At 38.7% G+C, this 27,558-nt stretch overlaps 1 protein-coding gene across 2 annotated transcripts; it reads left to right on the forward strand.

The window, feature by feature from the left end:
- The first annotated feature begins 604 nt into the window (after positions 1-604).
- SEH1L (SEH1 like nucleoporin) lies at positions 605-27,521 on the forward strand. 2 transcript variants are annotated; one of them, XM_055323544.1, is made up of 9 exons: positions 605-891; positions 4,461-4,511; positions 6,550-6,696; positions 13,374-13,585; positions 18,827-18,925; positions 21,034-21,174; positions 22,095-22,252; positions 23,785-23,935; positions 26,607-27,521. In XM_055323544.1, the coding sequence occupies exons 1-9, from the start codon at positions 781-783 to the stop codon at positions 26,797-26,799; spliced, it is 1,263 nt and encodes a 420-aa protein (XP_055179519.1). In that variant the 5' UTR covers positions 605-780; the 3' UTR covers positions 26,800-27,521. The 2 variants fall into 2 exon arrangements, with proteins under 2 accessions (XP_055179519.1, XP_055179520.1); XM_055323545.1 differs by lacking the exon at positions 26,607-27,521 and adding an exon at positions 24,997-25,478 and having other exon boundaries at positions 608-891.
- The last annotated feature ends 37 nt before the right edge of the window (positions 27,522-27,558 follow it).

Genomic DNA, 27,558 nt, shown 5'->3' on the forward strand with positions numbered 1-27,558 from the left:
GGCAGAGGGAGAAGCAGGCTCCATGCAGGGAGCCTGACGGGGGGCACGATCCCGGGCCTCCAGGATCACACCCCGGGCTGCAGGCGGCGCTAAACCTCTGCGCCACCGGGGCTGCCCTCCCTTCCGTTTTCAAGCCCGCCAATGTCCCTGGGTGGGGGTTGGACATTGACCTATCCTGACTTGGGGCCCAGGAACTGTGGATGGTTTCTCCGTTTTTCTCGCTTTCCCGGTTATATTTCTTTTTTTTTTAAACCTTTAAAGATTTTATTTATTTATTCATGATAGTCACAGAGAGAGAGAGAGAGAGAGGCAGAGACACAGGCAGAAGGAAAAGCAGGCTCCATGCCGGGAGCCCGACGCGGGACTCGATCTCCGGACTCCAGGATCACGCCCTGGGCCAAAGGCAGGCGCCAAACCGCTGAGCTGCTGAGCCACCCAGGGCTTCCCCTCCCGGTTATATTTCAACAACAAATTCTCCTCGTCTTCATTACAGCAACAGCAACGCCCACGCAGCCGAGAGCCGGGCCCTCCCGCGGCGACGCGCTCCCGGGAAGCGCATGCGCAGTCGCCGTCACCTCTCCGGGCGTGAAGGGCAGAGGGGCGGGGCGAGCGCGGCGGCGCGCGGGCAGCTGGCGCGTGTGCAGTGCGCGCCCTGGCAGCCGCGGGGTCCGGGTGGGCTGCGGTCCGGACGCCGCCGCCGCCGCCGCCGCCGCCGCCGCCGCGTCCGCCCTCTTCGGAGGTGGGCGGGGCCGGCGAAAGGGACGGGCCCTGTCGGAAGCCATGTTTGTGGCGCGCAGCATTGCGGCGGACCATAAAGATCTCATCCACGATGTCTCTTTCGACTTCCATGGGCGACGGATGGCTACCTGCTCCAGCGACCAGAGCGTCAAGGTGTGCGCGAGGCTTTGGGCGGGGCGGAGCTCGGAAGGGGGGTTGGGAGAGCGTGCACACCTGGCGGTTAGAGCGGAGGGAGCGGCGCTTGGAGAGGGGACTCCTCCCTTCCCCATTTTGAGGTGCGCCGCTGGGCACGACGTCTGGAGCCCAAGGCGGGCGGGCGGGCGGCGGCGTCGCCCGCCATCCTTGTCCGCGTATTGTGGGGTCACAGACACCCCGGGGCGAAGGCACGTGGCCCCGCGCCTGCGCGGAGGGGGAGGGCGGGCGTCGTCGCCACGTGCGCGCCGCCGCCGCTGGGGCCTTGGGCACCTCGTTCCGGGCGCAGGCTCGGCTTCCGGAGGGCGGGAGCCCCTCGGCGTCGTCAGACGGCGCGGTCCGGCCGAGCCCTCTCCCGCGCGCCGCTTGGGCTGGCGGACCTTGCCCGGCGGACCTTGCCCTGCGGCCCGCCGTGCGGTTAGCTCGCCTGGTCCCTGTTTGGGGGATGGTCGTCTTGTGCTTAGGGAGGAAGCTCAGCTCTCTTCGCGATGGAAGGAACATGAACCCATGTACCTCCGGTGACGGTCTCCCCTCGCGATTGAGAAAGTGGAGTGTCGGTGTCTGTACCCTGCTCTGACTTTCTGGATGTAGGAACTGCAGATAGTGTGGAAAATGGTAATGGACTTGAAGACGGAAGCCGGAGTGTGGATGACGTGCGGCCTCGAGGACTTGGAGATCACACGATCTGAAGGACGGTTTAGACCGCCTGTGTCTCACTCACAGACGAGTCGGATAGCACTGATTCCCGCGGAGAGCCTTACTACCAACAGGAGCTTTCCGGGGCCTGGGCGGCTCGGGCGGAGCGCGGCACCCCGCATCTCAGCTCTCGGGGTCCTGACCCGAGGCGCCCCGCCCCCGCCCCCGCCCCGCCCCCCTCGCTCCGCCCCGCTGCCCTTGGGCGTCAGTGCTTTGGCTCATTCTCTCCCTAAGTAAAGAAGCATCGTCCGCTGTTTTCTTCTGAAAAATAGTGTCGCCAAATCTATGGAATAACTGTAGCGTTGTGATTCTTTCTAAAAGGTGTAAAGTCACTTAAATCTTTTGAAATTGTGGTAAACTAGTCATCTCAATACGCCATAGTTAGCACAGCATCACGTTGTGCTGTCATCGCCACTGTACATCTCTGGAACTTAAACTAAAACTCCTTCCCCACAACCCCCAGCCGCTAGTCACTTCTCATCCTCTTTCTTTATAAATTTCACTGCTTGGTAGCTCATATAAATGTAACCATCCAATATTTATTCTTTTGTTAGTGGTTCATTACATTTATCAAGATGTTTTCAAGGTTCATCCATATTTGTAGCATGTACCTTAATTTCATTAAGATTGAATATTTTGTATGTGTGCACATTTTGTTTATATATTCATTTAATTGTCGAATATTGCATTAATGTCTGTGAAGTGAATAAGCCAAACATTTTTTTCCTTATCCATTTATTATGGAGTCTTTTAATCTTTCGATTTGTAGGTTTTGTCCGTCTGAAGTAGCATTGCACCGAAAATCTTCATTATTTTAGGTTTTCATGTGTTTTGAAGGATTTCTTTAACCTCGTTCAAGTAGAGAAATTAGTGAATATTTTAAAAGCTTTTGTGAATAATTGCCAGATTGCCTTTTCCAAGGTTATACTATTTTACACTGCCAGTTAATAGGGTCATTATCCATGTTAGCCATTATTAACATTTTTTTCTTTAATTTTGTGGTAAAGGGGATCCCTGGGTGGCTCAGCGGTTCAGTGCCTGCCTTTGGCCGGGGGCGTGATCCTGGAGTCCTGGGATCGAGTGCCCCCGGTCAGGCTCCCTCCATGGAGCCTGCTTCTCCTTCTGCCTGTCTCTGCCTCTCTTTCTCTCTCTCTCTCTCTATATATATATGTATATCATGAATAAATAAAATCTTAAAATAATTTTGTAGTAAAATACACACAATTTACTATCATGACCATGTTTAAGTGTATAGTTAAGTGGTATTGAGTACATTCATGTCTGTGCAACTATCGCCACCATTCTATGGACAGGACCTTTTCGTTTTGCAAGACTGACTCTGTACCCATTCTCCCTGTCATCACCCCCTGGCAACCACCATCCTTCTTTCAGTCTCTATAAATTTGACTACACTAGGGAATCTCATGTAAGTCGAATCATACAATAGTTGTCTTTCTTTGTGGCTGGCTTATTTCACTTAGCATGGGGTCTTTGAAGTTTGCACATGTTGAAACGTGTTAGAATTTTCTTCCTTTTTAAGGCTGAATATTCCATTATATGTATTATAAATACTTTTTAAATTTTGCTTATATGTCAGTGGACTTGGGTTGGTTCTAGGTTTTTTTTTTTTTTGTTTATTTTGTTTTGTTTTAATTGAAGTCGATTTGCCAACATACAGTATTATAACACCCAGTACTTACCCCATGAAGTTGCCCTCCTCAGTGCCTGTCACCCAGTTAGCCCTCCCACCCCGCCTTGCTTCTAGGTTTTTGGTATTATGGGTAATTTTGCTAAGACTGTGAGCGTACAAATACTTCTTTGAGACCCTGCTTTCAACTCTCTTGGATATATACCCAGAAGTGGAATTGCTGGATCATGTGGTAATCCTATTTTTAGTTTTTTGAGGAGTTTATCACTACATTCTTTAAGAAGTTAAAATGTCTCATTATTTTAATGTATATTTTTTGTTGGTGGTTAAGATTCTATTTTGCTTTTGTTTATTACATATACAGTTGGTCCTCATTATCAGCAAATTCTGTATTTGTGAATTTACCTGCACTCTACAATTTATTTATAACCTCAAAATCAGTTCTCACAGTTATTTGTTGACATGAGCAGAGTAGCAAAAAATTGAGGTTGCCTGATGTACATTTTCCAAGCTGAGGTTAAACAGAGTGATGCTGCTTTCTTATTTGGGCTTTCATTCTGTAAACAAGTATCCTTTTCATTGTCTATTTTGTGCTGCATTTTTCACATTTTTATTTGTTGATTTCACCGTCTAAAATTGTCCCCAAGTTAGTGCTGCTTAGTGTTCTTATGTGCAAGAAGGCTGTGATATGCTTCACGGGGAAAATGTATGTGTTAGGAAAACTTCATTCGGACAGGAGTTGCTGTTATTCCAGCGTTAATGAATCTGTAATGTACACTTAAAAGGTGTCTTTAAACAGGTACATTGATTGACAAATATCTTGTGACCATAGGCTCCTATGAATCTCACCTTGTATTTTTCCCTTGGCTGGGAGCAGTGGTTCCTTACTTGCTGATTCAATTTTTACAGCAACATTGTAAAACACTACTTCTACAATAAGAAGACTTGACTGCAACTGTATTTGTCTTTGTTACCTATTAGAGCAGAGATCCTTGATGCCCTCAATGCTTGGCCTGATTTCTGGCACTCACCAGGTTCTCAAGTCTCTGAATGAATGAATATTTACTTACTGGATGTGTTGTTTTGTGAATTTATGTTCACTTCTTTTGCCCTAATACTGATTCCATATTAATTTTTTCATGTTTGTAGGAATATTTTGTATAAAATATATCTTATTTTCTTATAGGTCTGGGATAAAAGTGAAAGTGGGGATTGGCATTGTACTGCTAGCTGGAAGGTTAGTATTTTTACAGTACTTTTTTTAAAAAATTGAGATGTTCACTATTTGATGGCATCATTGACTTGCTCTTCATCTCTGAGAAAATTATAAAATGAATACTTCTTTTCCTAAAATATTTTTTAACTATTAAAGTAACAAAAATATACTTAAGAAAATTTGAGAGTAGGAAAATGTGCGGTTCTCTAGCATTCTAATATAACTATTTTTAGTATCTTGGTATTATTTTTTTTCTTTGAACATGTATATATTTTTTAAGCCCCAACACAGGGCTTGAATTCACTTTCCTGAGATAAAGATCTGAGTTGAGATCAAGAGTAAGACTCTTAACTGACTGAGCTATTCTGCATATTTTTAATAGTTGTGATGTTTTGTGCAGGTTCTATTTCTTTTTTAAAAACTGCTTTACTCAGGTAGAATTTTACCTAGCCCTAGGCACCACTGAACTATTTTCTTTCTCTGTAGTTTTGCCTTTTCTAGACATTGTATATAAGTGGAATTCTACAATGTGTAGTTCTTTATGCTTGGCTACTTTCCTTTTCCTTGAGGTTCCTTTATGTTGTGGTGTGTATCAGTAGTTTGATCTTTTATAAACAATTAATAGCACTTACTACATTACAGTGTTTACCACCAACTCTATTCCAAAACTACATCACTCTGAAAGGAAACCCCTATTTCTTGCTTTTCAGTTTAGCAGCTTATTTCAGAAATACTTTTTTTTTTAAGATTTTTAAAATTTATTTATTCATGAGAGGCAACACAGAGAGAGACAGACACACAGGAAGAGGGAGGAGAAGCAGGCTCCATGCAGAGAGCCTGATTTGGGACTCGATCCCGGAACCCCGGGATTACACCCATAGCCAAAGGCAGACGCTCAACTGCTGAGCCACCCAGGTGTCCCCAGAAATACTTTGGTAGATTTTAAAGTCTCTTAAAAAAACATGAGTATAGCAGTAAAACATAAGTATACCAGTCAATATGCCCTGTTCTGTTCAACTGATAACAGATTTCCTTTTTATTTTGATGAACATCTCTGTGTAATCTTTATGTCTTTAGTTAGATTGCGCTTTATTGGAAATCTAATAATTAACAAAATCGCGCCACTCTAGTGCATTTTTTTACCTAATAGCCTGTATAAGAATTAAAAGTGAAACAAAAAAGACTAGACAAAATAGAGGATAAAAAATAAGGGTACAAAGTTTGCCTTTGGATGACATAATTTACCATGTAGAAATTACACGATTATGAAAGTGTCCTGAGATTGTTGAGTGTAAAAGTGTTAGATATATGATAGTGTAAAACAAACTTTACCAACATTATTGATGGGCTGATGCTATCTATTGTCATGTTGTGTCTTTACTGGAAAGTACAAATGAAATTCTGTGGATGTGAATTGCTTTAAGACCTATCTGTTCTTTGCTTTTTTGGTCAACATGAAGAGTTGAATAGTAATTTGACAGTTTTCAAATAAAGGTAATGGTACTGAGCTTTAAAATATTTTCTCAGAATACCAGAATTTGGGCTTTTCTAAGTTTGATCATTCATTGCCTCTTTTCCTAGAGTAGTCCATTGTGTAGCCAAGTATCAGAATCATTGTTTCATTGCTACAGGTTCTATTTATATGTTAGGCTTTTAAAGCAAATAATTTTGATTAGTCTTATTTATTTTATCAGGTGGCTGTTTCCTATCGAGAGAATTTGCAAGTAAAAACAAAAATGATGAACTGGTAGATCTTCTTTTTAAACCCTGGTTAGGATAAACTCTGAAGAAGTTACCCTGTTAGTGTTGGAAGAGGTCAGCTTTATCCAGCTGGATTTTTCTTCATTAGTAAAATGTTAGAAGAATTTGACTCTAGAAGGGCCACAATCCTATCTAAAAGTTAAAAATTTCTGGAACTTAACCTTTTTATTTAAACGTGAAATTGAATAGCTTTCTGTTCTTATTGAAGTAAAAATATCTGTACTGTTTACTCAAGTAAAACTTTATATGTGTGAAATGTAAAGTCAGGTTTGTTTGGTTTTTTTTTATAATTCCTCAGACACATAGTGGATCTGTGTGGCGTGTGACGTGGGCCCATCCTGAATTTGGACAGGTTTTGGCTTCTTGTTCTTTTGACCGAACAGCTGCTGTATGGGAAGAAATAGTAGGAGAATCAAATGATAAACTGCGAGGACAGAGTCATTGGGTGAGACATTTGTTGGTTTTCTGGGGTTGGGAGGGTAGAGTGGGGGAGAGGAGTGCATGATGAACATCCCAGGAGCATCACTTTCCAAGAATGCTTCAGGCACTTGATGAGAAGAGTGGTAACATCTTTATATTTACTAGTTCCATTTTTTCTCTTCTGTGTTTTTCTCCTACTTGTTTATTTAATTTTTTAAAAAAGATTTTATTTATTTATTCATGAGAGACACAGAGAGAGAGAGGCAGAGACATAGGCAGAGGGAGAAGCAGGCTCCCTGAAGGGGACCTGATGTGGGACTGGATCCCAGGACCAGGGATTATGCCCTGAGCCAAAGGCAGACTCTAAACCACTGACTGAGCCACTCAGGCGTCCCATGTAAATTTAATTTTGTCTTGGGCCTGAAATGGTACTCAGGAGTACTCATGGCATTGTTTAATTATAACTTTTATGATGAATCTGCAGTATTTGCTTTGTCATACAGTGAGTGCCTTTTTTTTTTTTAATAAAGATTTTATTTATTCATGATAGAGAGAGAGGCAGAGACACAGGCAGAGGGAGAAGCAGGCTCCATGCAGGGAGCCCGATGTGGGACTTGATCCCTGGTCTCCAGGATCGCGTCCTGGGCCAAAGGCAGGTGCTAAACTGCTGCGCCACGCAGGGATCCCCCAGTGAGTCCTTTCTGAAAAGCCATTAAAAATTTGCTTTTTCTCTTTTGTGGTTACCTTTGCTTTCTTATATACTCTTTGCTTCTGCTGTTCTAGCTCTCTCCTAATTGGATGTTTGAATTTTAACAAGAGTGTAGTGTATGTATTAGTCATGTTCCTTGTTTATAAAGTGAGAGAATTGAATTAGATTATCTTTAAGACTCATTCCAATGTTTTCTTTTTTTTCCCTCTTTGTTAGAATAGGTGCAAGGTATGAAATGCAGAAGGTGCAAATGAATGTATACGGTGATAACTTCCTCCCTTTGGCCTCACAATTTGCTTTCTAGAGGCAACCACTATTAGGAATTTTTTCTGTATTCTAGATATATTCTCTGCTTTTTGAAGGGTATAAATACACCTTTTTTAAGGGTATTTTCTTCTCTGTTCCTAATAGTCCTCTCCTCCTTTCTCCCAATACTAAAGCTTGCATGTTGTCAATACTACTATTTTTTTTTGCTGCATTTTAGAAAATGTAGAATGTACATATTTATTGTGTAACTGCAAGTGTACAGTTGAGAGGCATTCATAACATTCACAATGCTGTCACCAATATCTATATCAAAACTTTTCATCATTCCCAACAGAAGCTCTTTACCATTAAATAGTACCTCCTCCTTCCATTCCCCCAATACCTGGTAACCTCTATTCTACTTTCTCTATCAGTTTGACTGCTCTAGGTACCTCATAGGTGGAATCATACAGTATTTGTTCTTGTGTATTTGGCTTATTTCACTAGGCAAAATGTTTTCAAGGTCTATCCATGTTGTTACATATACCAATTTCATTCCTACTGTGGCTGAATAACATTCCATTATGTGTATATCCCACATTTTGTTTAGCCATTTATTTGTAGATAGACTGTTGGATTGTTCCTACTTTTTAGCTATTGTAAATAATGCTGTAACTGAATTCAAGGGATTTGTCACTTAGGGTGCATCAAATTGAACACAACACAAGAAGTATTGAAAACAAAAAGCTTTTTATTATTTATCATAAGTAAGTAGACAAAGAGATAGCTTCCAAAGCACTGTCTCGTATGGGGTTAGTACAGGAAACTTTTATTCATTGCATTGGGGGCAGGGGCAGGGAACTTGCATAAACACTTGAGTTGCACATGCCTAGCATGTCAGCATGCTAGTGCATACATCCATGTTCAAAAAATGGTGCAGGGGCACCTGTGTGGCTCAGTGGTTGAACATGTCTGCCTTCTCAGGTTGTGATCCTGGGGTCCTGGGCTTGAGTCCTGCATCAGGCTCACCACAAGGAGCCTGCTTAAGTCTCTCTCTCTCTCTCTCTCTCTGTCTCATGAATAAATAATTAAGATCTTAAAAAAAAAATGGTGGAAAACTCTGCCCATAGAAGATCTTAATATAGGGATCCCTGGGTGGCGCAGCGGTTTAGCGCCTGTCTTTGGCCCAGGGTGCGATCCTGGAGACCCGGGATCGAATCCCATGTCGGGCTCCCGGTGCATGGAGCCTGCTTCTCCCTCTGCCTGTGTCTCTGCCTCTCTCTCTCTCTCTCTGTGACTATCATAAATAAAATAAATAAATAAATAAATAAAAAAGATCTTAATATAATGAGCTAAAGGTCAGGGGCTTCTCTGAAGCTCCAATCCAGCTCAGACTGGCTTACGTTAGGGGCTATCAGGTGAGGCACACTTAGTAAAGGACTATCAGGTGAAACACTTAGCTGAATATCTCTTTGGCTGGAACTGTTGGTTCTCCAAAACAAAATATATTCCTTCGCTGCTTTTCTCCCTTCCCCTCTCCCTTCTGTTGATGGCTTTCAGATTTTGTTTTTGTTTTGTTTTGTTTTGCTTTGCTTTCAGCCTAGTTATTTGTGTAAATTCCCATTGCATCCTAGCTAATATTGCTATTGTGAACATTATCATATAGATACCTGTCTGAGACCTTGCATTCAATCCTTTTGGGTGTGTGCCCAGGAGTAGGATTGCTGGCTTATATGGTAGTTCTGTGGTTAACTTCTGCGAAACTACTAAATTATTTTTCAGAATGGCTGTACCACTTTACATTCTCATTAGCAATGCACGAGTGTTCCGGTTTCTCCAGGTCCTTGTCAGTGTTTGCGGTTTTTTGTGTTTTCATTATAGCTATCCTAGTAGGTGTCAAATGATGTCTTTTTGTTGAGGTTTGGTGTTTTTTGTTTTTTTGTGTTTTTTTTTTGCATTTCTCTAATGGTTTGTGATGTCGAACATCTTTTTATGTGCTAATTGGCCATTTGTATATCTTTTTTGCAATGTTTTGATTTATAAGAAATCTGTTTTTTAAAAACACAGAGATACAGGCAGAGGGAGAAGAAGGCTCCCTGTAAGGACCCTGATGTGGGTCTTGGTCCCAGACCCTGGAATCACGCCCTGAGCTGAAGGCAGACACTCCAACTGCTGAGCCACCTGGTGTCCCTATGAGAAAATTTTTCAGATACTTTTGGTCTTCCTAACACAGTTCCTGACTTACAGCTCCCAGAACCCTTGGAATTTTTTGAGTGTTGAAAGTGATAAGAGATCTCTTTTGTTATGTTAATGAGGTAACTTTGGAAAAGGCCCGAGGTTGGGGACTGGTTGTCTTTGTAGCTAACCATGTGATTAGAGGCCTGGAACTTTCAGTGCCATCCCCTGACCTCTGGGGATGGCAGAGGGGCTAGAGGTTGAAAACAATTACCAATGGTCAATATGTTAATCAAATCATGCCTCTGTAATGAAGTCTCCTTAAAAACCCCAAAGAACATGGGTTTAGAGTTTTTTGGGTTGATGAACGGGTGGAGATGTGAGAAGAGTGGTAAGCCTGAAGAGGGCATAGCACTCCTCATGCTTTTTGTTACCTTACTCTATGCATCTCTTCCACTTGGCTGTTTCTGAGTTATATTGTTTTGTAATACATTGGTAATAAGCAGACTATCTGCCTGAGTTTTGAGAGCTTCTCAGGTTTCTGAAGTGCAGGCAGTCTTACAGAATTGAACCCTTTACTGGTGGAATCTGATGTTATTTCTGGGTAAATAGTGTCAGAATTGAGTTGAATTCTTGGACAGCCTGCTATTCGAGAATTATTTGTTGGGGGGGATACGCCCTCTCCTTCATCCCCTGAATTGGTATTGGGACCAGAATCCTTTACTTTTTTAGGGAAATGTCTGTTCAAATCCTTTGCCCATTTTTAAAATTTGGGTGTTTTTTTTTTTTTTTTTTTTGCTGTTGAATTGCAGTTCTTTATATTCTGGATATTAGTGCTTTCTCAGGTATATGATTTGCAAATATTTTCTCCCATTCTCTCTTGACTGTGTCCTTTAATGCACAAAATTTAAAAATTGTCATGAAGTCCAATTTATTTTTTGCTTCTTTCCTGTGTTTTTGGTGTCATATTCAAGAAATCATGGCCAAATCCAATGTCATAAAGACTTCCCCCAAAGTTTTATATTGAGTATTAAAATTTTAGCTCTTACTTTAAGGTCTTTTGTTCATTTTTACTTAACTTTTGTATATGGTGTAAGTTAAGTGTGCAACTTTTTTTAAAGTATTCTCTACCCACCACGTGGGCCGAAACTCATGACCTTGAGATCGAGTCACAGTCTACCAATTGAGCGAGCCAGGAGCCTCCAACTTTATTCTTTTGTATGTTAATACCTAGTTTTCCCATTATCTTTTATTGGAATGACTGCTGTAGGTAGAGATTGCTTTCAGACCATAGGCTTGAGCAATGGAATGTAAAGCAAGGCAAAAGGGCCCACTTAAAATCCCTCGCTGAATACAAACAGGCCCAGAGAGGCCACTTACCTCAAAATATCCACAGGCTCTAACTAACCAATGGGCTACCTAAAACCAAGTCAGTTACCCAATAAGGAAGGATTCCAAATGTCTCCATACCTCCTTAGCCTTCCTTAAATGCAGCTCCCACCCACTGCAGCTGAGCAGGCAACCTCTACTTTGCTATCCTGCCCCCCACATCTACCTCCTTTGTTCTGGCTCTGGTGAATCCTTTTACTGCCCGTGCCTTAGACTTCCACCCAGTCGGTTTACGCCACGTTTGGGGACTCCCACCCAATTGGGAGAGATGCCACCGGTTCCCCTTTGAATGGTCTTGGCATCATCATTGAAAATCAGTTGACCATATATAGAGAGAAGGTTTATTTCTGGACTATATTCTCTTCCATTGGTCTATGTCTCTTAATGCCTTTATCATACTCTTTTTAATTAGGTTTATAGTTTGCATGCTATTCACAGTTTTACAAAGTTTTTTAAAGATTCATTTAAGTAATCTCTACACCAAACTTGGGGCTTGAAGTCATGGCCCCTGAGATCAAGAGTCCACAGCCACATGCCCCTACAATTTTTTATTATTGGGTGGGATTGGTCTCATTGCCTTCCCTCACACCTAAGGCAAACAGCTGCTTGAGGGGAGGGGAGAAGAGAAACGTATGTAGTTGGAGGGATTTTTCTTTTAAAGGTTTTATTTATTCATGAGAGATAGAGGCAGAGACCTAGGCCGAGGGAGAAGCAGGCTTCCTGCGGGGAGCCCGATGTAGAAGTCTGTACCAGAACCCCAGGATCACACCCTGAGCCAAAGGCAGACACTCAACCACTGAGCCACCCAGGCGTCCCTGAAGGGATTTTTCTAATAGAGGTGAGTCAGTTAGTATACTGTAGGTTGGGTTGAGGAGTAGTGGCATATAAAGGCTTTTTATTTGAACTTAAACATTAAAGATTTCCCCCATTATATGAAAGAGCATTCTTAAGACAACTTGCATAAGCTGAAATGGCATAAAGTAGAGAATCAGTTACCACTAACTTAATGGAAACATTTTTGAGTATTCCCGAGCCAAAAAATAACCTCTTTTAGGCTTTTCTGATGCCTTAGGACACACTTTGCTAATGTTTGCACTACATAAATCAAGATAAAGCATAGATGCTCAAAGACTCAGTTCAAAGTTATTGAGGCTTGATGCTGAGATGCTGTGTATTCCCATGGAAGGAGCTAGGCAGGGCCAACATTGCATATAAGGGTGTGTGCTGCCTCTATGACGACTTGGAAAATGGACAATGCATGCTATTTTCATTTGTTACAAAAGCAAAAACCCTCTTCAGATTTCTTTTGGTTAGGAAAGGTACTAAAGTAGATTTTTTTGTAAAATGCAAAGTGATATAACATACACCTTTGAAAGCCGGAGGATATCTGCATATTTATTTGTATTTAGTTAAATCAACTGTCATTAATACATTTAATAGTTCAGCTATTGTCTTGATATTGATTATTCATTGGTGTTTATAGACAAAAGTTTGCAAGGATGCGATCTTTGGAGTTTATGTGATATTTTTTTAATATTGAGACTCCTTCAAATGTTATTTTAGTATCCATAGACAGTAAAATGTTGATTTCTATGTTTTGTTGATATTTTCAGTCAGAAGTCTAGATGCCAGAAAGTGGCTTGTACATGCTCTGTTGGCTTTCTGTAACTATCACAATGCCAGCTTCGTGCCATTCTCTTGGTCTCCAATAAACACCTTTTCTTGTGAGTAGATGGTAGGAATCTAAGTAGGGCTAACTAGCATTTATGCTTGAAGGAACAAGTTACATGCTTTCCATTTTACTGCTAAAGAATCTTAATTCCTTTAATTTACTGCTTGCAACATACTTTGTAAGACAAAAACCACCTAAGTGAAAATTTGAACATTTTTCTAGTTTAGTGACTGGTCAGCTCAAGGGAGAGTACTTAATCAAGTTATACTTCTAAGGCCAACTTTTTTTTCTACCTTAAAAGGAATAATTGATTATAGGTCACTAATTTGTTACGGATTGTGACTTGTGTATGTGTGGTATTTTGCTGTGGAGGAAATTGAGACCTAGGTGGTTTTTAAATAACTTATTCAAGGTTATATACCAAGTAAAATAGCAGTGTAATTCCAGTGTTCTCCTCACTGTATCGTCCTTTCTTTTTGTATATAAATAATCTTCTTCCCCCCCCCCCCAGGTTAAAAGGACAACTCTAGTGGATAGCAGAACATCTGTTACCGATGTGAAATTTGCTCCTAAGCATATGGGTCTTATGTTAGCAACCTGTTCAGCAGATGGTATTGTAAGAATATATGAAGCGCCAGATGTTATGAATCTCAGCCAGTGGTCTCTGCAACATGAGATTTCATGTAAGCTAAGCTGTAGTTGTATTTCTTGGAACCCTTCAAGGTAAGCTTACCCAGCAAACCTGACAATAAAATCCTTGTAAAACAAGTTAGTAATTTTTAAGCCAAGTATTTGATGGTTTAATTTCCTTAAAATGCTTTCCTTAAGAAGTCATGTTTATTATTTTTAAAAATATGTCTCGTAGAATCAAGATTCTCCTAATCTACTCTTACCCTGTCATGTCTCTTGTACCCTATTTTTATTCCTTAGAAGAAGCTAACTATTGTAAATATTTAGGTGTGCAACTTCTGGGCTTATTCTGTGTAAATACAAATACTTAATGTTGTTTATAAATACACAAATATATACCAATACACATTTATACTATCGTGTAAAGTTAGACACAAAACACACAGATGTATATAAACATACATTCTCCTTACTTGAAATTTGCCTTTTTCATTTACAAATACACTGTGGTTATTTTCCAGTGCATTAGTATATTTTGTCCTACCTTATTTTTTTAACTTCTGTATAGAGTGTGACAATATCATACTTGCTTTTTATGAAATTATTTCTTAAAAATTGAAAGAATAATGAATCACTTGGTAAAGAAAGAAATTTCAGGGGCACCTGGATATCTCGGTTAAGCGTCTGCCTTTGGCTTGGGTCATGATCCCAGGACCCTGGGATGGAGGTGTCCTGTGTACCCCCGAAGTCCCCACCCCCGTGTTGGGCTCCCTGCTCAATAGGGAGTCTACTTGTCCTTCTTCCTCTGCCTCTCCTCCCCCACTTCGTGCTCTCGCTTTCTCTCTCTGAAATAAAATCTTTAAAAAGAATTCAGATAATCTAAAAGGATAGAAAATAAAAAGTAAAAGTTCCCCTATGTGCTAAAAATGCTCTTAATAGTTTAGATTTTAGATTTTAATTTTGCTAATTGCTATTTTTATTTATTTATTTATTTATTTATTTATTTATTTATATTTTTTAAGGGTTTAAATTTTTAAGTAATCTCTATACTCAGCATGGGGCTTGAATCCACAGCCCCAAAATCAAAGGTCACGTGCCCTTCCAACTGAGCCAGCCAGACACCCCAGTTGCTATTATATTTTTTAATGATTTACTTAGGCCTCTACTTTGTGTTATGTTAGCTTTAAACGGTTTTTATACTCACTATACAAAAGGTGAATTTAGCACACTTCCAAAGCTTTCCACCTCCCAAAGTAAGACTAGATATCTTTTTTTTTTTTTTTGGAAGAATTTATTTTTAAGTAATCTCTACCTCTAATTTGGGGCTTGAAGTTACAGCCCTGAGGTCAAGAGTTGCATGCTCTACCGACTGAGCCAGCCAGATCTCTTATTTGTGGAAATGTTGATGGTTTTTTAGTTATATTGGTAATTATCATAATTTCAAATGATATATTCATTTTCTATATAATTTTTCAAGTTTTGGATTACATATGGCCTCACCTCTTTAAGAAGAAAAGGAAATTGGTTAATTTTGCTTCTACCTCCCATTCACCTATTTTCTAATATTTTTTTACATTGCTTATAACTGTTAACGGGACAACTATTTCACTCCTTGAGGAGAAGTGGGGGCCTTTGATCACATTTTTGTCATCTGATAAATACTTAACCTTGTTTTATGAGTGTTTTTTTTTTTAAGATTTTATTTATTTATTTATTTATTTATGAGAGAGACAGAGAGAGAGAGAGAGAGAGAGGGGCAAAGACACAGGCAGAGGGAGAAACAATCTTCATGTAGGGAGCCCAATGTGGGACTCAATCCTGGGACTCCAGGATCAGGCCCTGGGTCAAAGGCAGGCGCTAAACTGCTGAGCCACCCAGGGAATCCCGAGTGTTTATGTTTAAAGGTACTTTTTTTTTTTTTAAGATTTTATTTATTTTTATTTATTTGAGAGAGAGACACAGAATGCACGCATGAGGGGGCAGGGGAGGAGCAAAGGGAGAAGTAGATTCTCTGACATGGGGCTCCCATCTCAGGGCTCCAGGATGATGACCTGAGTGGAAGGCAGATGCATAACTGCTTAACCCACTGAGCCTCTCAGGCACCCTTAAAGATACCTTATTTAGCATATGTTGCTGATTCATTAACCTTGAACTCCGCCAACGGCATTAAAACTCATACCTGAACACAGCTTATCTAACACAGTATTTTCTCCGTAAGGCACATCATAGCCTTCTTGCTAAGCTTAGAAACACTAGGCCGCACTTTAGTACACCATGTTTGGGGACCATTTTAAGCAGTGAAATCACCAACACAAGCACAAAAATGCAAAAATCAAGGTGGTAAATAGAGTGCAACACTTGTTTTCAGTGTGAGACCTGAAACAGGCAGCAGAGCCTCACCTGGTTTGACCTCAGCATGGAATGTGTGGGGTCAGAAGACTCAGCGTTTTTATAGAGCTGCTCCCGGCATATTCATGAGTGACCATGAAAGCCTGAAGTATTGGATTTTGGGGGTTACAAATTTTAGTAAGCAGTCCAATTTAGAAATAAAGAACCTGCAAACAATGAGGATCGGCTGTGTCTGCTTTCTCAGAGATCCATTTGTATACCTCGGTGTTTATTTTCATGCATCTTGTTCTCCTTACGTGTTAGTCTTTGCTTAATCTTTTTGTAGTTCCGATTATATTGGTATTTTTCTCCTGTTCTATTTTCTTAGTAGCTCACTCTCTTACCTAGGGCTTGGCTGAGTTTCATCTGAGTAGGTGGAGTGAGTGCATTGGCAGAATTTCCTTATAGGGAGTATAGTATATATATATATATGTGTGTGGCCAAAGCGAGCACTACTTGTAGGGAGTACAGACAAAAGGAACCGGCAGGCTGGGGTACCCCCAGATTGACTCAGTCAAAAGGACTTGATTTTGAGGATGGAGCCCCTTAACATATTTGTTCCTTCTTGTCCCTCTCCCTGCTAGTTTTAAGATATTTGTTCCTTCTTGTCCCTCTCCCTGCTAGTTTTAAGAGTGCTGTTTTACTTCAGGTTCTTACCTGTCCTCAAGTTCTGATCATCTTACTAGGGTCCTTTCTCAGACTGTCTAGCCAGAGCAGAGTCAGCTGCCAGCCAAAGAGTCTTCTTTTTATTTTTTATTTTTGGAGTTTTTTTTCTATGTATATATTTTTTAATTGAAGTTTGGTTTTTGCCAACACATAGTGTAACACCCAGTGTTTATCCTGTCAAGTGTCCCCCTCAGTGCCCGTCACCTAGTCACGCCATGTCCCCTCCCACCTCCCCTTCCACTACCCCTTGTTTGTTTCCCAGAGTTAGAAGTCTCTCATGTTCTGTCACCCTCTCTAATTTTTCCTACCTAATTTTTCCTACTCCTTTTCCCTCCTTTCCCCTATAATCCCTTTCACTATTTCTTATATTCCCAAGGAGTCTTCTGATTGCAATTCTTTAAATGAGTCACTTCATGATTACCCCATTACTCATTCCTATTTGCCTTTTTTTCTCCTATTTACATTTATAGATTGGAGGTTGGAGCTTGTGGATTTTACCCTTGCTGATACCAATAGGACTCTTTTCTTATCCCCTTGAGCATATTCTCTGTCTTCTCTCTGCTTCCTATTTTCCTGGAATTCCTTTAAATTTCTTAATTTCTGATGGCACACCAATTTCTAGCACTGTTACAGTGTTATTCTTTCATCATTTCCATGGAGTCTTAGGAGGGAGAAGAAAGAGGTTTAAGTGATCAATCTACTTCAACTGGAGAACTGGATGGTTTGTCTCACTTTTAATTGTGAGTCATATTTGAGACACTGTTAAAATGTGAACAGCTTATTTCTGGATGTACAAATGAGGTAATCCTCAATTCAAGTTGTTACCTAGATGTTTTATAATTCCGTTTAAAATTGCTTTTTTAAAAGATTTATATTTTCAATAATTTTAGAATATGTTATTATAAATGTATCTTGTACCTTGCTCAAATATTTAACATTGAAAAAAACAAAGTTACATTTGAACACTGAAAAAAGGAAGTTTGTGAGATACAGAAACTACTTGGAATTTATATGTCTTTGGTCAAGATTTATTGTAACTTGTGGTTTATTTTATTACTGCAGCATTTTGTAGTTTACTAGGTATTTTTCTCTTATTAGACTTGATCTCATTTATCAGAAGCTTTAGTAGTAAAGCTTTAGCAATAAAGAACTAAACCTTTTTTTAAAATTACTATATTCTGTGTTCAGCTTAATGAGGTTGCCATATGACAACAGTATCAAGATCAGAGGTTAAACAAGGGGTCACTACTTAATCTGGATGAAGGAGGCAAAGGAAATCAATATTGATGTAATTAGGCATAGAAATAAAAAAAAATTTATTTAACCTAGAACTCACTTCAGTAGAGTTCATTCTCTTCTTACTTATCCTTTGCCTTTTTAAAAATGAAGTTGACCACAAATGAGAAGAGAATGACATGTAGGGAACATGCCTTCTTGAGGTCTTTTTTTTACTTTTTGTCCCTCTATCAGGGTTTCTTCATTTTGTACAAAGCACTTAAAATCCTTTTGCCATGAATTGGTCACGATAGTATTACTTTTTATTTCATAGTTAATAACCATATCTTTCAGGAAGAAAAATTCTAAGAGCTCTTAGCTGTCTCTCTATATATGTATTTATTTTTTAAAAAGATTTTATTATTCATGAGAGACACAAAGAGGCACACATAGGCAGAAGGAGAAGCAAGCTCTCTGTGGGGAGCCTGATGTGGGACTCCATCCCAGGACCCTGGGATCACATCCTGAGCAGAAGGCAGACAGACGCTCAACTGCTGAGTCACCCAGGCATTCCCCCCCCCTTTTTTTTAATCTGCTGAATGCTTGAAATCATTTGGGAAAAGAGCTACTTTTTTTTTTTAAGATTTTTTTTAATCTATTTATTTTAGAGAGAGAGTGCATGATCTGGGAGAGGGGCAGAGGGAGGAGGAAAGAGAGAATGTCAAGCAGACTCTGTGCTGAATGCGGAGCCTGACATAGGGCTCACCCTCACTACCTGAACCAAAATCATGAGTTGGATGCTTAACCGACTTAATCACTCAGGCACCTCAAGAGCTACTTTCTATCAGCAAATAGTGATATCATTTGTCCCCATGTTGAGCATTCTCAAGGACATACCCGCCCAAGGTGTGGCTGTGTCAGATGGATGGCAAGGCTCTAGTCATGGTAGTGGCATGCTTTTTTGTGAAGTTGTAGAGTTACTTGATACCAGGTTTTTCTAATTCTCTGAATTAGATGTATATAAATTTATAATTGTGTAAAACAGTTTTTACTTTTCATTTCTAGCTCTCGTGCTCATTCCCCCATGATAGCTGTAGGAAGTGATGACAGTAGTCCAAATGCAATGGCCAAGGTTCAGATTTTTGAATATAATGAAAATACCAGGTTAGTACTACTTTGGTTTTAATTATTGTTCCAAATTGCATTTAATTTTTAAAAATGTTATTTCTTTATTCATTGAATTATGCATGATTAATTACATATTTAATAATTTCCTATGATATGCTAAGTTCTGTGCTAGGCTCTGATAATACAAAGTTGAATTATACAGAGGAGAAGATGACTGATTTCCCAGTATGTACCTTTTCACAGGGAAAACAAAAATATTAAAAAGTGGTGATGAGTTTTATATTTATAAACTGGGAGAATCAGGATGTGAAGGGTTTACTACACCTAAGGGGAGAGGGCCAGGAAGGTTTACTCCAGACAAGATTTATAAGATGAGTAAAAGTTAGCTGAAGAGGCAAAATGTTCCAAATGGAGAAAACTATAGATGGTAAGGTATGTGAACAAGAGAGAACCGATACGTTTTCATTCTAGTTGAAACTGTATAGGCGAAAGGGAGTGTAGTGAGAAATACAGGTCTGTAAGACCTTGTGTTCTATGTGTAGATTTTATTTTATGGGTAATGTGAAGCCATTGAAAGATTTTAAGTTGGGGAATGATAGCCTTGAATGGTAGTTTAACTATTCCATAGGTATGGAAAGTATTTTGGAGGGCAACAGTCCAGGTGGAAGATTGGGATAGAGTAGTGGCAATGGGGATTGAGAGAAGTGGACAATTTGAAAATAATTTAAGAAATATTATCAATGCTGACTGATGACTGCATGTGGAAGGTGAAGGACAGGGGGAGCTATTGAAATGATATTCAAAGTCTGGTTTAATAGTTGAATGAATGGTATGTAATTTCTTGATAAGGACATCTGGAAACAGGACAGATTTGGATAGAATAGCAGCATGTGAAGGAAAATTTATGTTGCATCATGTTGAGATACCTGCAACACCTCTGAGAACTATAAGCTCTGTGTCAGAGGTGTACTCCGAGTTTTATAGGAGAAAAGAGCACCCATCCATTGATCAGGTGGGCTTCACATGTGCTGGACACCATCTTGGATGTAGGAGTCAGATATTGGATAGGGCCAGAAGCAGAAGAGAACTAGAGTTGTCACCCTTATCTGCAGGGGATATGTTCGAAGACCTCCAGTGGTTGCCTGAAACCTAAAAATAGTTTCAAGCTGTGTATATACTGTTTTTTTTTTGCTGTGTGTATATATACACCTATGGTAAAGTTTATAAATTCAGCAGAGTATGAGGTGAACTACAGTAGCTAGTGATAGAAGAATTAAAATAATACATAAAAGTTACACAAATGCAGTCTTCTCTCTCTCAAAATATCTTACTTTTTCCTCCTGTGATGTGAGTCGATAAAATCTCTATGTGATGAGATGAAGTGAGGTGAGTGATGTAGGTATGTGACATATAGTGTTAGGCTACTGCTAACCTTTTGACAGCACATCAGGAGGATTGTCTTCTAGATGGCAGTTTGATCGTGGGTAACAAACCGTGGGAAGCAAGACCGGCTAAGGGGAGGGGACCGCTGTATTTTAATTCCTGTGGGCTCTGCAATTCAGAGTGTTACTAGGGTGTTTGAGGGGTTCTTCGATCAGCCCTCTACCTTCCCAAATTCTCAATTTCTTCAGAGAGGCTCTGTCTACAGCAGTGCTGTCCAGTAGAACTTGCTGTACTGATGGAAATGCCCCATACCTGTGCCAACTAAGAACTGCAGTTGTTCATTTTTACAAATTGAAATTTAGGCACATGTGGCAAGTGGCTGCAGTATTGGCCAGCATAGTTCTAGAATATAGGAGCCTTCCTCTAGAACTTTTTGAGGCTTTTGTAACCTTTTCAGCTATTAAAGCTATGAACCACCTGAATAGCACGTTGTTGTTTTTTATTGTTTTTCTTATAAACTTTTTTTTTTAAAGATTTATTTATTGGGGGGATCCCTGAGTGGCTTAGCGGTTCAGCGCCTGCCTTTGGCCCAGGGTGTGATCCTGGAGTCCCAGGATCGAGTCCCGCGTTGGGCTCCCAGCATGGAGCCTGCTTCTCCCTCTGCCTATGTCTCTGCCTCTCTCTCTCTTTCTGTGTGACTATAATTAATTAATTAATTAATTAATTAATAAAATTTTGAACGTCAATTGTTTTTCCATTAGGAAATATGCAAAAGCTGAAACCCTCATGACCGTCACAGATCCTGTACATGATATTGCCTTTGCTCCAAACTTGGGAAGGTCTTTCCATATTCTAGCCATAGCAACCAAAGATGTGAGAATTTTTACATTAAAGCCTGTGAGGTGAGTTTTTGAAGCAATCACTAATTAAAAATGCTCTTAACTCATGATTATTTTCGTTTGTGGAGGAGAGTGAAGAGGCAACTGTGATCTAAAGAATGGATTCTTTATTGAACATTTTATCTATAAATATATGAGTGTTGGGACTGGGGAATGAATAAAGACAGGAGATTTGTGTTTTCTTACTTGCATTTTTTTAGGCTGATATGAATTTGTTCCTCTGAATATGATTGGTACTCTGTAAATGTCTGAACAATTGAGAAGTGGCAGTTTACTTAGAGACAGTTAAATTAGGACCGAGACATTGTTGCGAATAGCCTGTTCAAGTTTTAATTTTGGAATTGTGAGTTTCAGTTCTTTTCCCTTCTTCCTTCCTTCTCCCCCTCTATTCTTCCCCTCTTATTGCTTTCCTTTTAAAATTAATTGTTACGTATTTTATTTCTCAGTCTTGTTTGAAGGAATACAATCCTCTTTTGTTCTTTCTTTCTTTAGAGAGTTGGGGGGCAGGGAGGGGCAGAGGGAGAGAGAATCTTAAGCAGGCTCCATGTCTAGCATAGAGCCCAACGCAGGGCTCGATTTCACAACCCTGAGATCATGACCTGAGCCGAAATCAAGAGTTGGACACTTAACTGACTGAGTCACCAGGTGCCCCTGTTGTTTCTTTCTTCCATGAACTAATTGCTGAATAATTTTTACATGGTAGGATTATGCCAGGTACTGGTGAGTTAAATGAAAGTGACATGGCCCAGTTCTCAATGAGTAAAGGTGACGGTGTGTGGAAGGGAAGGTGGTGGCTATGGATATGCGCGTTTTTATAAAATAATATGGTAAATATGTGAGACTGTATTATTTTTTATTTAGAACTGTGTGTGTGTATATGAAATCTGTTCTCAGAATTTCTCAAGAAAATTTTTTATTGATAGGAAAGAACTTACTTCCTCTGGTGGACCAACAAAATTTGAAATCCATATAGTGGCTCAGTTTGATAATCATAATTCCCAGGTTTGGCGAGTGAGTTGGAATATAACAGGAACAGTGCTAGCATCTTCAGGAGATGATGGCTGTGTAAGATTGTGGAAAGGTAAGATTTTAATGAAGGAATTGTTACTCTATGTTGCTACGTCAGAATTGTCACTTAGAAATGTAAATTCAGAAATCTTTTGGGGAAAGTTATCTTTCTACAGTTACTTTAAAACTAATGTCTTACGTTAATTTGTGTAATTTTGAACCTCCATCAGTTTATCTAGTTCATAGCAGTGATGACTGATGGAATTTTATAAGTTTCCATGTGGAACAAAGCAACTTTTATTTTTTATTCTTTTATTTTTTTTAATTTAAAAAAATTATTTATTCATGAGAGACACAGATAGAGGCAGGCTCCCCACAGGGAGCCCGATGCAGGACTCGATCCCAGGACCAGGATCCTGCCCTGAGCCAAAGGCAGAAGCTCAACCGCTGAGCCACCCAGGCATCCCACAAAGCAACTTTTAAAACTAAAAGTAATTGTGAAAATGTGCATTATGTCGGAAAGGTACAGATTACTATTTGTGTAACCTGTGTAATTGCTCTACAAACTTAGAATAAGACCACAGACATCTCTTACTAAATAATTGCTTTAGCCAACCTGTCCTTAATAGAAAATCCAGTATCTTCCCTACTTCCTCCCTGCAACTTTCAGAAGGTCAAGAATGTTCTGGTTACTGATTGTGAAAGTTTCCTGTAAGTGCCGTGCTGATTGAGAATTGTGTCTAATAACTTGATGCTGACTGTGTTTGTTGTGGCATGGCGTCTTCACTTGTCCATGGACGTTTATTCACTGGCTGAGGTGTCCTTGGCCCTTGGGCCACTCTAATCAGTGGTGTCCCACACTTACGATCCAAACTTAAATAGCTTGGTTTGTGTACCCCAAGCAATTATTCTTTCTCAAAATGCAGTTTGGCTGAGTCTCCCTAGGTCAGTTTTAGGCTGTGGTAGAACCAGCCCAGACCTCAATTTCCACAGTGTCTTTTGATATCAAGGGCTTTGCTTCCTTTTCTTGTCTCTGGGCTTTAGTCAGGACCACCCAATTTCGCCCCAGCACGCTCACTCACTTGGGCTTCGGGACCCAGTGTCTCCAGTGACCTATTTTGCATTTGAAGAATTAGGCCATGTTGGGTAAGCCACTCAAACCCCAACCTTACTTATGTCATCTCTGACGACATTAGATTCCCCCATGACTTACACTTGTGTAAAAAGAAGACACCTCCATTACCCCACATATGCACATAATTGAAATCTATTTTCATGAAGATATTTATTTTGATACTAATGTTAATGTGGCAAATTAGAGAACTTTGTTAATACTTATCTTGTAAGGAAGAGAAATGGTAAAAACTTTGTTTTATAAATTAATAATTCTTATAAAACTTAAAAATAATTGTTAAAATTGAGATATATGTATTTCATTTTATTTTATTATTTTGTTTTTTATTTCATCTTAAATGTCTATAACATTTATCTTGAGAGAAATGTAGTCTTCTGTTTTCTTAATTGTAGTTTAAGGACTTGACCACAAATTTATGCCCTTGAACACAGCTATTGGTCATGTTAATGTATTTGACCATTTCTTTTCAGCTAATTATATGGACAATTGGAAGTGTACTGGTATTTTGAAAGGTAATGGGAGCCCTGTCAATGGGAATTCTCAGCAGGGAAACTCAAATCCTTCCCTAGGTCCAAGTATCCCAAATCTTCAAAATTCATTAAATGGATCTTCTTCTAGCAGGTAGGCTGTTTTGTGGGAAAACTAGAAATTGTCTCCTTTTTAAATCATTTGGTAGGCGTACTAAATGTGTGTGATTTCATGGGTTTTAAGATTGAATGAAGAATTTCATACATAATTATGATAGTAGAAATTACTTTGTTAACTCTAGCTTATCTGGTCATAATATTTATAGGTAGATTATTAAGTCCTCAAACTAAATTATATTCTGAATATATATATATCTATATATATCTGAATTATAGTCTGTCAGAAATGTTTATGACTTTAAGATTTTACTTTGCTTTTAAAGTGAGATGAAGAGGAATTCTAGGATAATGCTAATTCATCCTAGATGAGCATTAGTATGTTAGTGGTAGCTGTGCAGCCTTTGAATTCAGGTCAAGCTGAAATTTTAAATAATGTACGTTAACTAAGGCTTCATAGGAGAGAGTGAGTTAGGTGTGTTTTGTGTGTATGTTTAAAACTTTAATAGAGATTGTAAGAGGAAATGCTAAATTCTGATTTCTTGATTTTTAGAATCTTTAACATATTTTAGATTCCTGTTTATCTCAATAAACATGTTTGATGTGATATCAAGAGTCATCCTTTGTTTTCATAATCAAATTTCAAATACATGAATTTGTAAGATAAACTTATTTTAGTATGGCTTTGTGAATAATTTGGAATACAATTCAGGAAACTTCAAAGCACAGCCTTAGCAAATTGTTCTGTGGTTATCCTGTTGTCATCTTAAATAACAGAATTCTATTTAAAATTTCAACTATTTTTATATTGTTATATTTTTATTTGAAAATTCCTGCTATTTGATTTTGAGGTTTAAGTATTTGTATGAAAACAATTTCAGGTTACCACAAAAGATAGCAGATGATAAAGATGATTTCATGAAACAAAGGATACTACTGTTAATCAGAAAAAAATAATCTAGTTTTTGTTGTTGCCTATATTGCATATATTGTAAAGAGCTTTGAAGTTTTGATCTGTATTCTTATTGTGCCAATAACCATGCGTGTTAGATCTGTGATGCATTTTCCCTTCTCCATTTGTATTATGTCCTTTAACAGAAAGCACAGCTGAGTACCAGCTAACTGGAGTAACTTTGCTGTTTTGCTGCTTGTTGCATGCACACAGGAATGGAAAGCGAGCTCCTTTTCCCCTTCCCCAGCGCCGTTTGACCTCTCCCAAGATACACCAGCAGCCTGCTTACTACTAAACGCAATCCAAAGGCCTTTAAAAATACAGTGTATATCATTTTTTTTTGTACTAGCCAGTTTATTGACACTATTTGAAGCTTTTGAAATATAAATGGAGAGGCTTTTTGTTGAGACGTTGTCACCAAAACAATTTTTTGAAATGTTCCTGAAACTAACATGGGTTTTAAAATTAAAAGGATTGTTACTATCCTTATAAATAGTTGGGAGGAGGGAAAATATCACTTTATTCCACTTGGAGAATATAGGTTTAGTTCTTTTGTTTTCTGAAACATCTACAATGATGAATTTTTATAATTTTAATTTGAAGGTTGAATAAATATTTTTCATAAAGATTGTTTTGAGTGCTAATTTGTTTACCTTTTGTAGAATTGGTTTATACATGATATTATTTAGTACAACTCTGTCATTTCTTTGTAATACTTAAAAAATATCAGTAAAGGAGTGAGAGAAGTAGTCGTAGAATTAAAGTGATTTTGATTGTACAGTTTGTGGCCAAATTAAACATTTGGTAGTGCTTCATTTTATAATTTGGTAGTAAAATGAAGATATCTGTAAATTTTCAATTCATATTTACTAAAGAGCTAAACGTTTCTAATATGTGCTTGTATATTTTTTATGGTATGATTCCATGGCTTAAGTTTTCCTTCAAAATTTGGAAACCTACTGTAAGAGGAGCAGTTAAAAACTTGCTAAAATTGTGCATGCATATTAACCTCCACATTCCAAGGCTCAGGAATTTAATTTAGTTGACTGCTTCATTTAGTTCATATTCTGTAGAACTTTGACTTTGATGATAAAGCTGTAAGTCTTTGCTAAAATGCTTAAGTATTACGGGTAAGTTATAAAATGGCAAAAGAATAACAGTAAGACATGTTCTTTGAGCTCTTTTATCAAAATTTTGTACTATTTAAGGTTTTTGCAGAAAAGCAGTTAAGTATTTTCAAAGACTGTAATTCTTCAGAAGTACATTGCAATAGTTGGCCATACTTAATTGAAAGTATATTTCAGTTGGTTCTCAGTGTCATGTATGCACTAAAAAACATGTGCCTGCTGCTACTACAAATGAAGCATTGCTCAAATAAAAAGCTTATTAGATTTGTAAATTTACAGGATAGCATCACATATGTTCCCGAAAGTTTAGAAAATGTTTTAAATTATGTCTTTTTTTGTAACATTCATACTGATAATTTTTTTAACATTTTAAGTTTAACAGATTGTATTTCTTTCTTTAAAGTTTCTATACTTGCTTAAGCAAGCCTGATTTGAGTAAGGGTCTTGATTTTTGCAATTATGTTCTGTTAGTTTTGGCATGAATATACTAAAGCTTTTTTTTTCAGCATGTGTTTTCTCTTTGGTTCTCTTTGTATTTACTACTTTTCTCTTTTTCTTCTGTTTTTTCTTTTTTTTTTCTGTTGTTTTTGTTTTGTTTTGGTGTTTTGTTCCTGTCTTCATTGTTTCAGGTATTTCTTTCCCCCTCTGGATTCCCCACGGGCTGGATCGAGATGGTCCAGTTATGCCCAGCTCCTTCCTCCTCCTCCTCCTCTGGTAGAGCACTCTTGCGATGCTGACACTGCCAACCTCCAGTATCCTCACCCTCGCAGACGATCTCTCTCTCGGCCTCTTAATCCCTTACCTGAGAATGAAGGGGTTTAAAACACTGATTTAACACTTAAAGGCCTTATTCAAGTGCTTGTAAATGCTTTCATTCCTGGCTGCTTTTCGTTTTTCTTCATTTTCTTTTAGAAGATTTTTCTAATTTAGGGTCTGTCTTGCATGTATTACAACCAGAACACAGTGTTTGGAACCTAAATGTGTTTGTGCTTCTGCATCAAAGGAACATTTGCCTCACTGGTTGATAACCTTTGATGAATGAGATAAGTACAAGTAACACAAATTGTGAGTTACAGTAGCTGATTTCAATTTCAAAGTGCCTATTCTATAAGTTTTATTTTGAATTGTTACGGAGTTAATTTTATTATGGTTTGTCATTCTGGTTAATGTGAAAGGATTATCATCAAGTTCACTTTGCCTTTGAGACATATTAAGAAATGTTTTACATTTGACAGGCTAATGTTGCAACTGACTAGTTTGTAAAATAAATCATTCCTGTGTATAAAGCAGCAAAACATAATAATGGACTGTTTGGTCTTTTTTTTTTTTTAAGGAAATTTTAAACTACTTGGAATTACTGTTTAAAGCTTTTGTAATTATTCTCCAAGTAGATTATTTAATAAAATATATTTTAAAAGATATGAATCTCTTGCCTTACGAAAACAGAATGTACAGCTGGCCCTTGAACAACATCTGTTTGAATTGCACTGGTCCACTTATACATAGATTTCTTTTTTTTTCAATAAATGCAGTACAATAATGGAGTTTCTTTTCGTTCTGACTTTCTTAATAACCTTGTCT

The sequence above is a fragment of the Nyctereutes procyonoides genome, unplaced genomic scaffold (genome assembly GCF_905146905.1).
Source record: "Nyctereutes procyonoides isolate TBG_1078 unplaced genomic scaffold, NYPRO_anot_genome, whole genome shotgun sequence".
In the NCBI taxonomy this organism is placed as follows: Eukaryota; Metazoa; Chordata; class Mammalia; order Carnivora; family Canidae; genus Nyctereutes; species Nyctereutes procyonoides.

What these genes read in the sequence shown, in the direction of transcription:
- SEH1L (XM_055323544.1), top strand. Translation starts at nt 781, where the DNA reads ATGTTTGTGGCGCGCAGCATTGCGGCGGACCATAAAGATCTCATCCAC. An exon ending in ATTTCTTGGAACCCTTCAAG is followed by an intron (nt 13,586 to 18,826) that starts GTAAGCTTACCC and finishes TTTCATTTCTAG; the next exon opens with CTCTCGTGCTCATTCCCCCA. An exon ending in TTTACATTAAAGCCTGTGAG is followed by an intron (nt 21,175 to 22,094) that starts GTGAGTTTTTGA and finishes TTTTATTGATAG; the next exon opens with GAAAGAACTTACTTCCTCTG.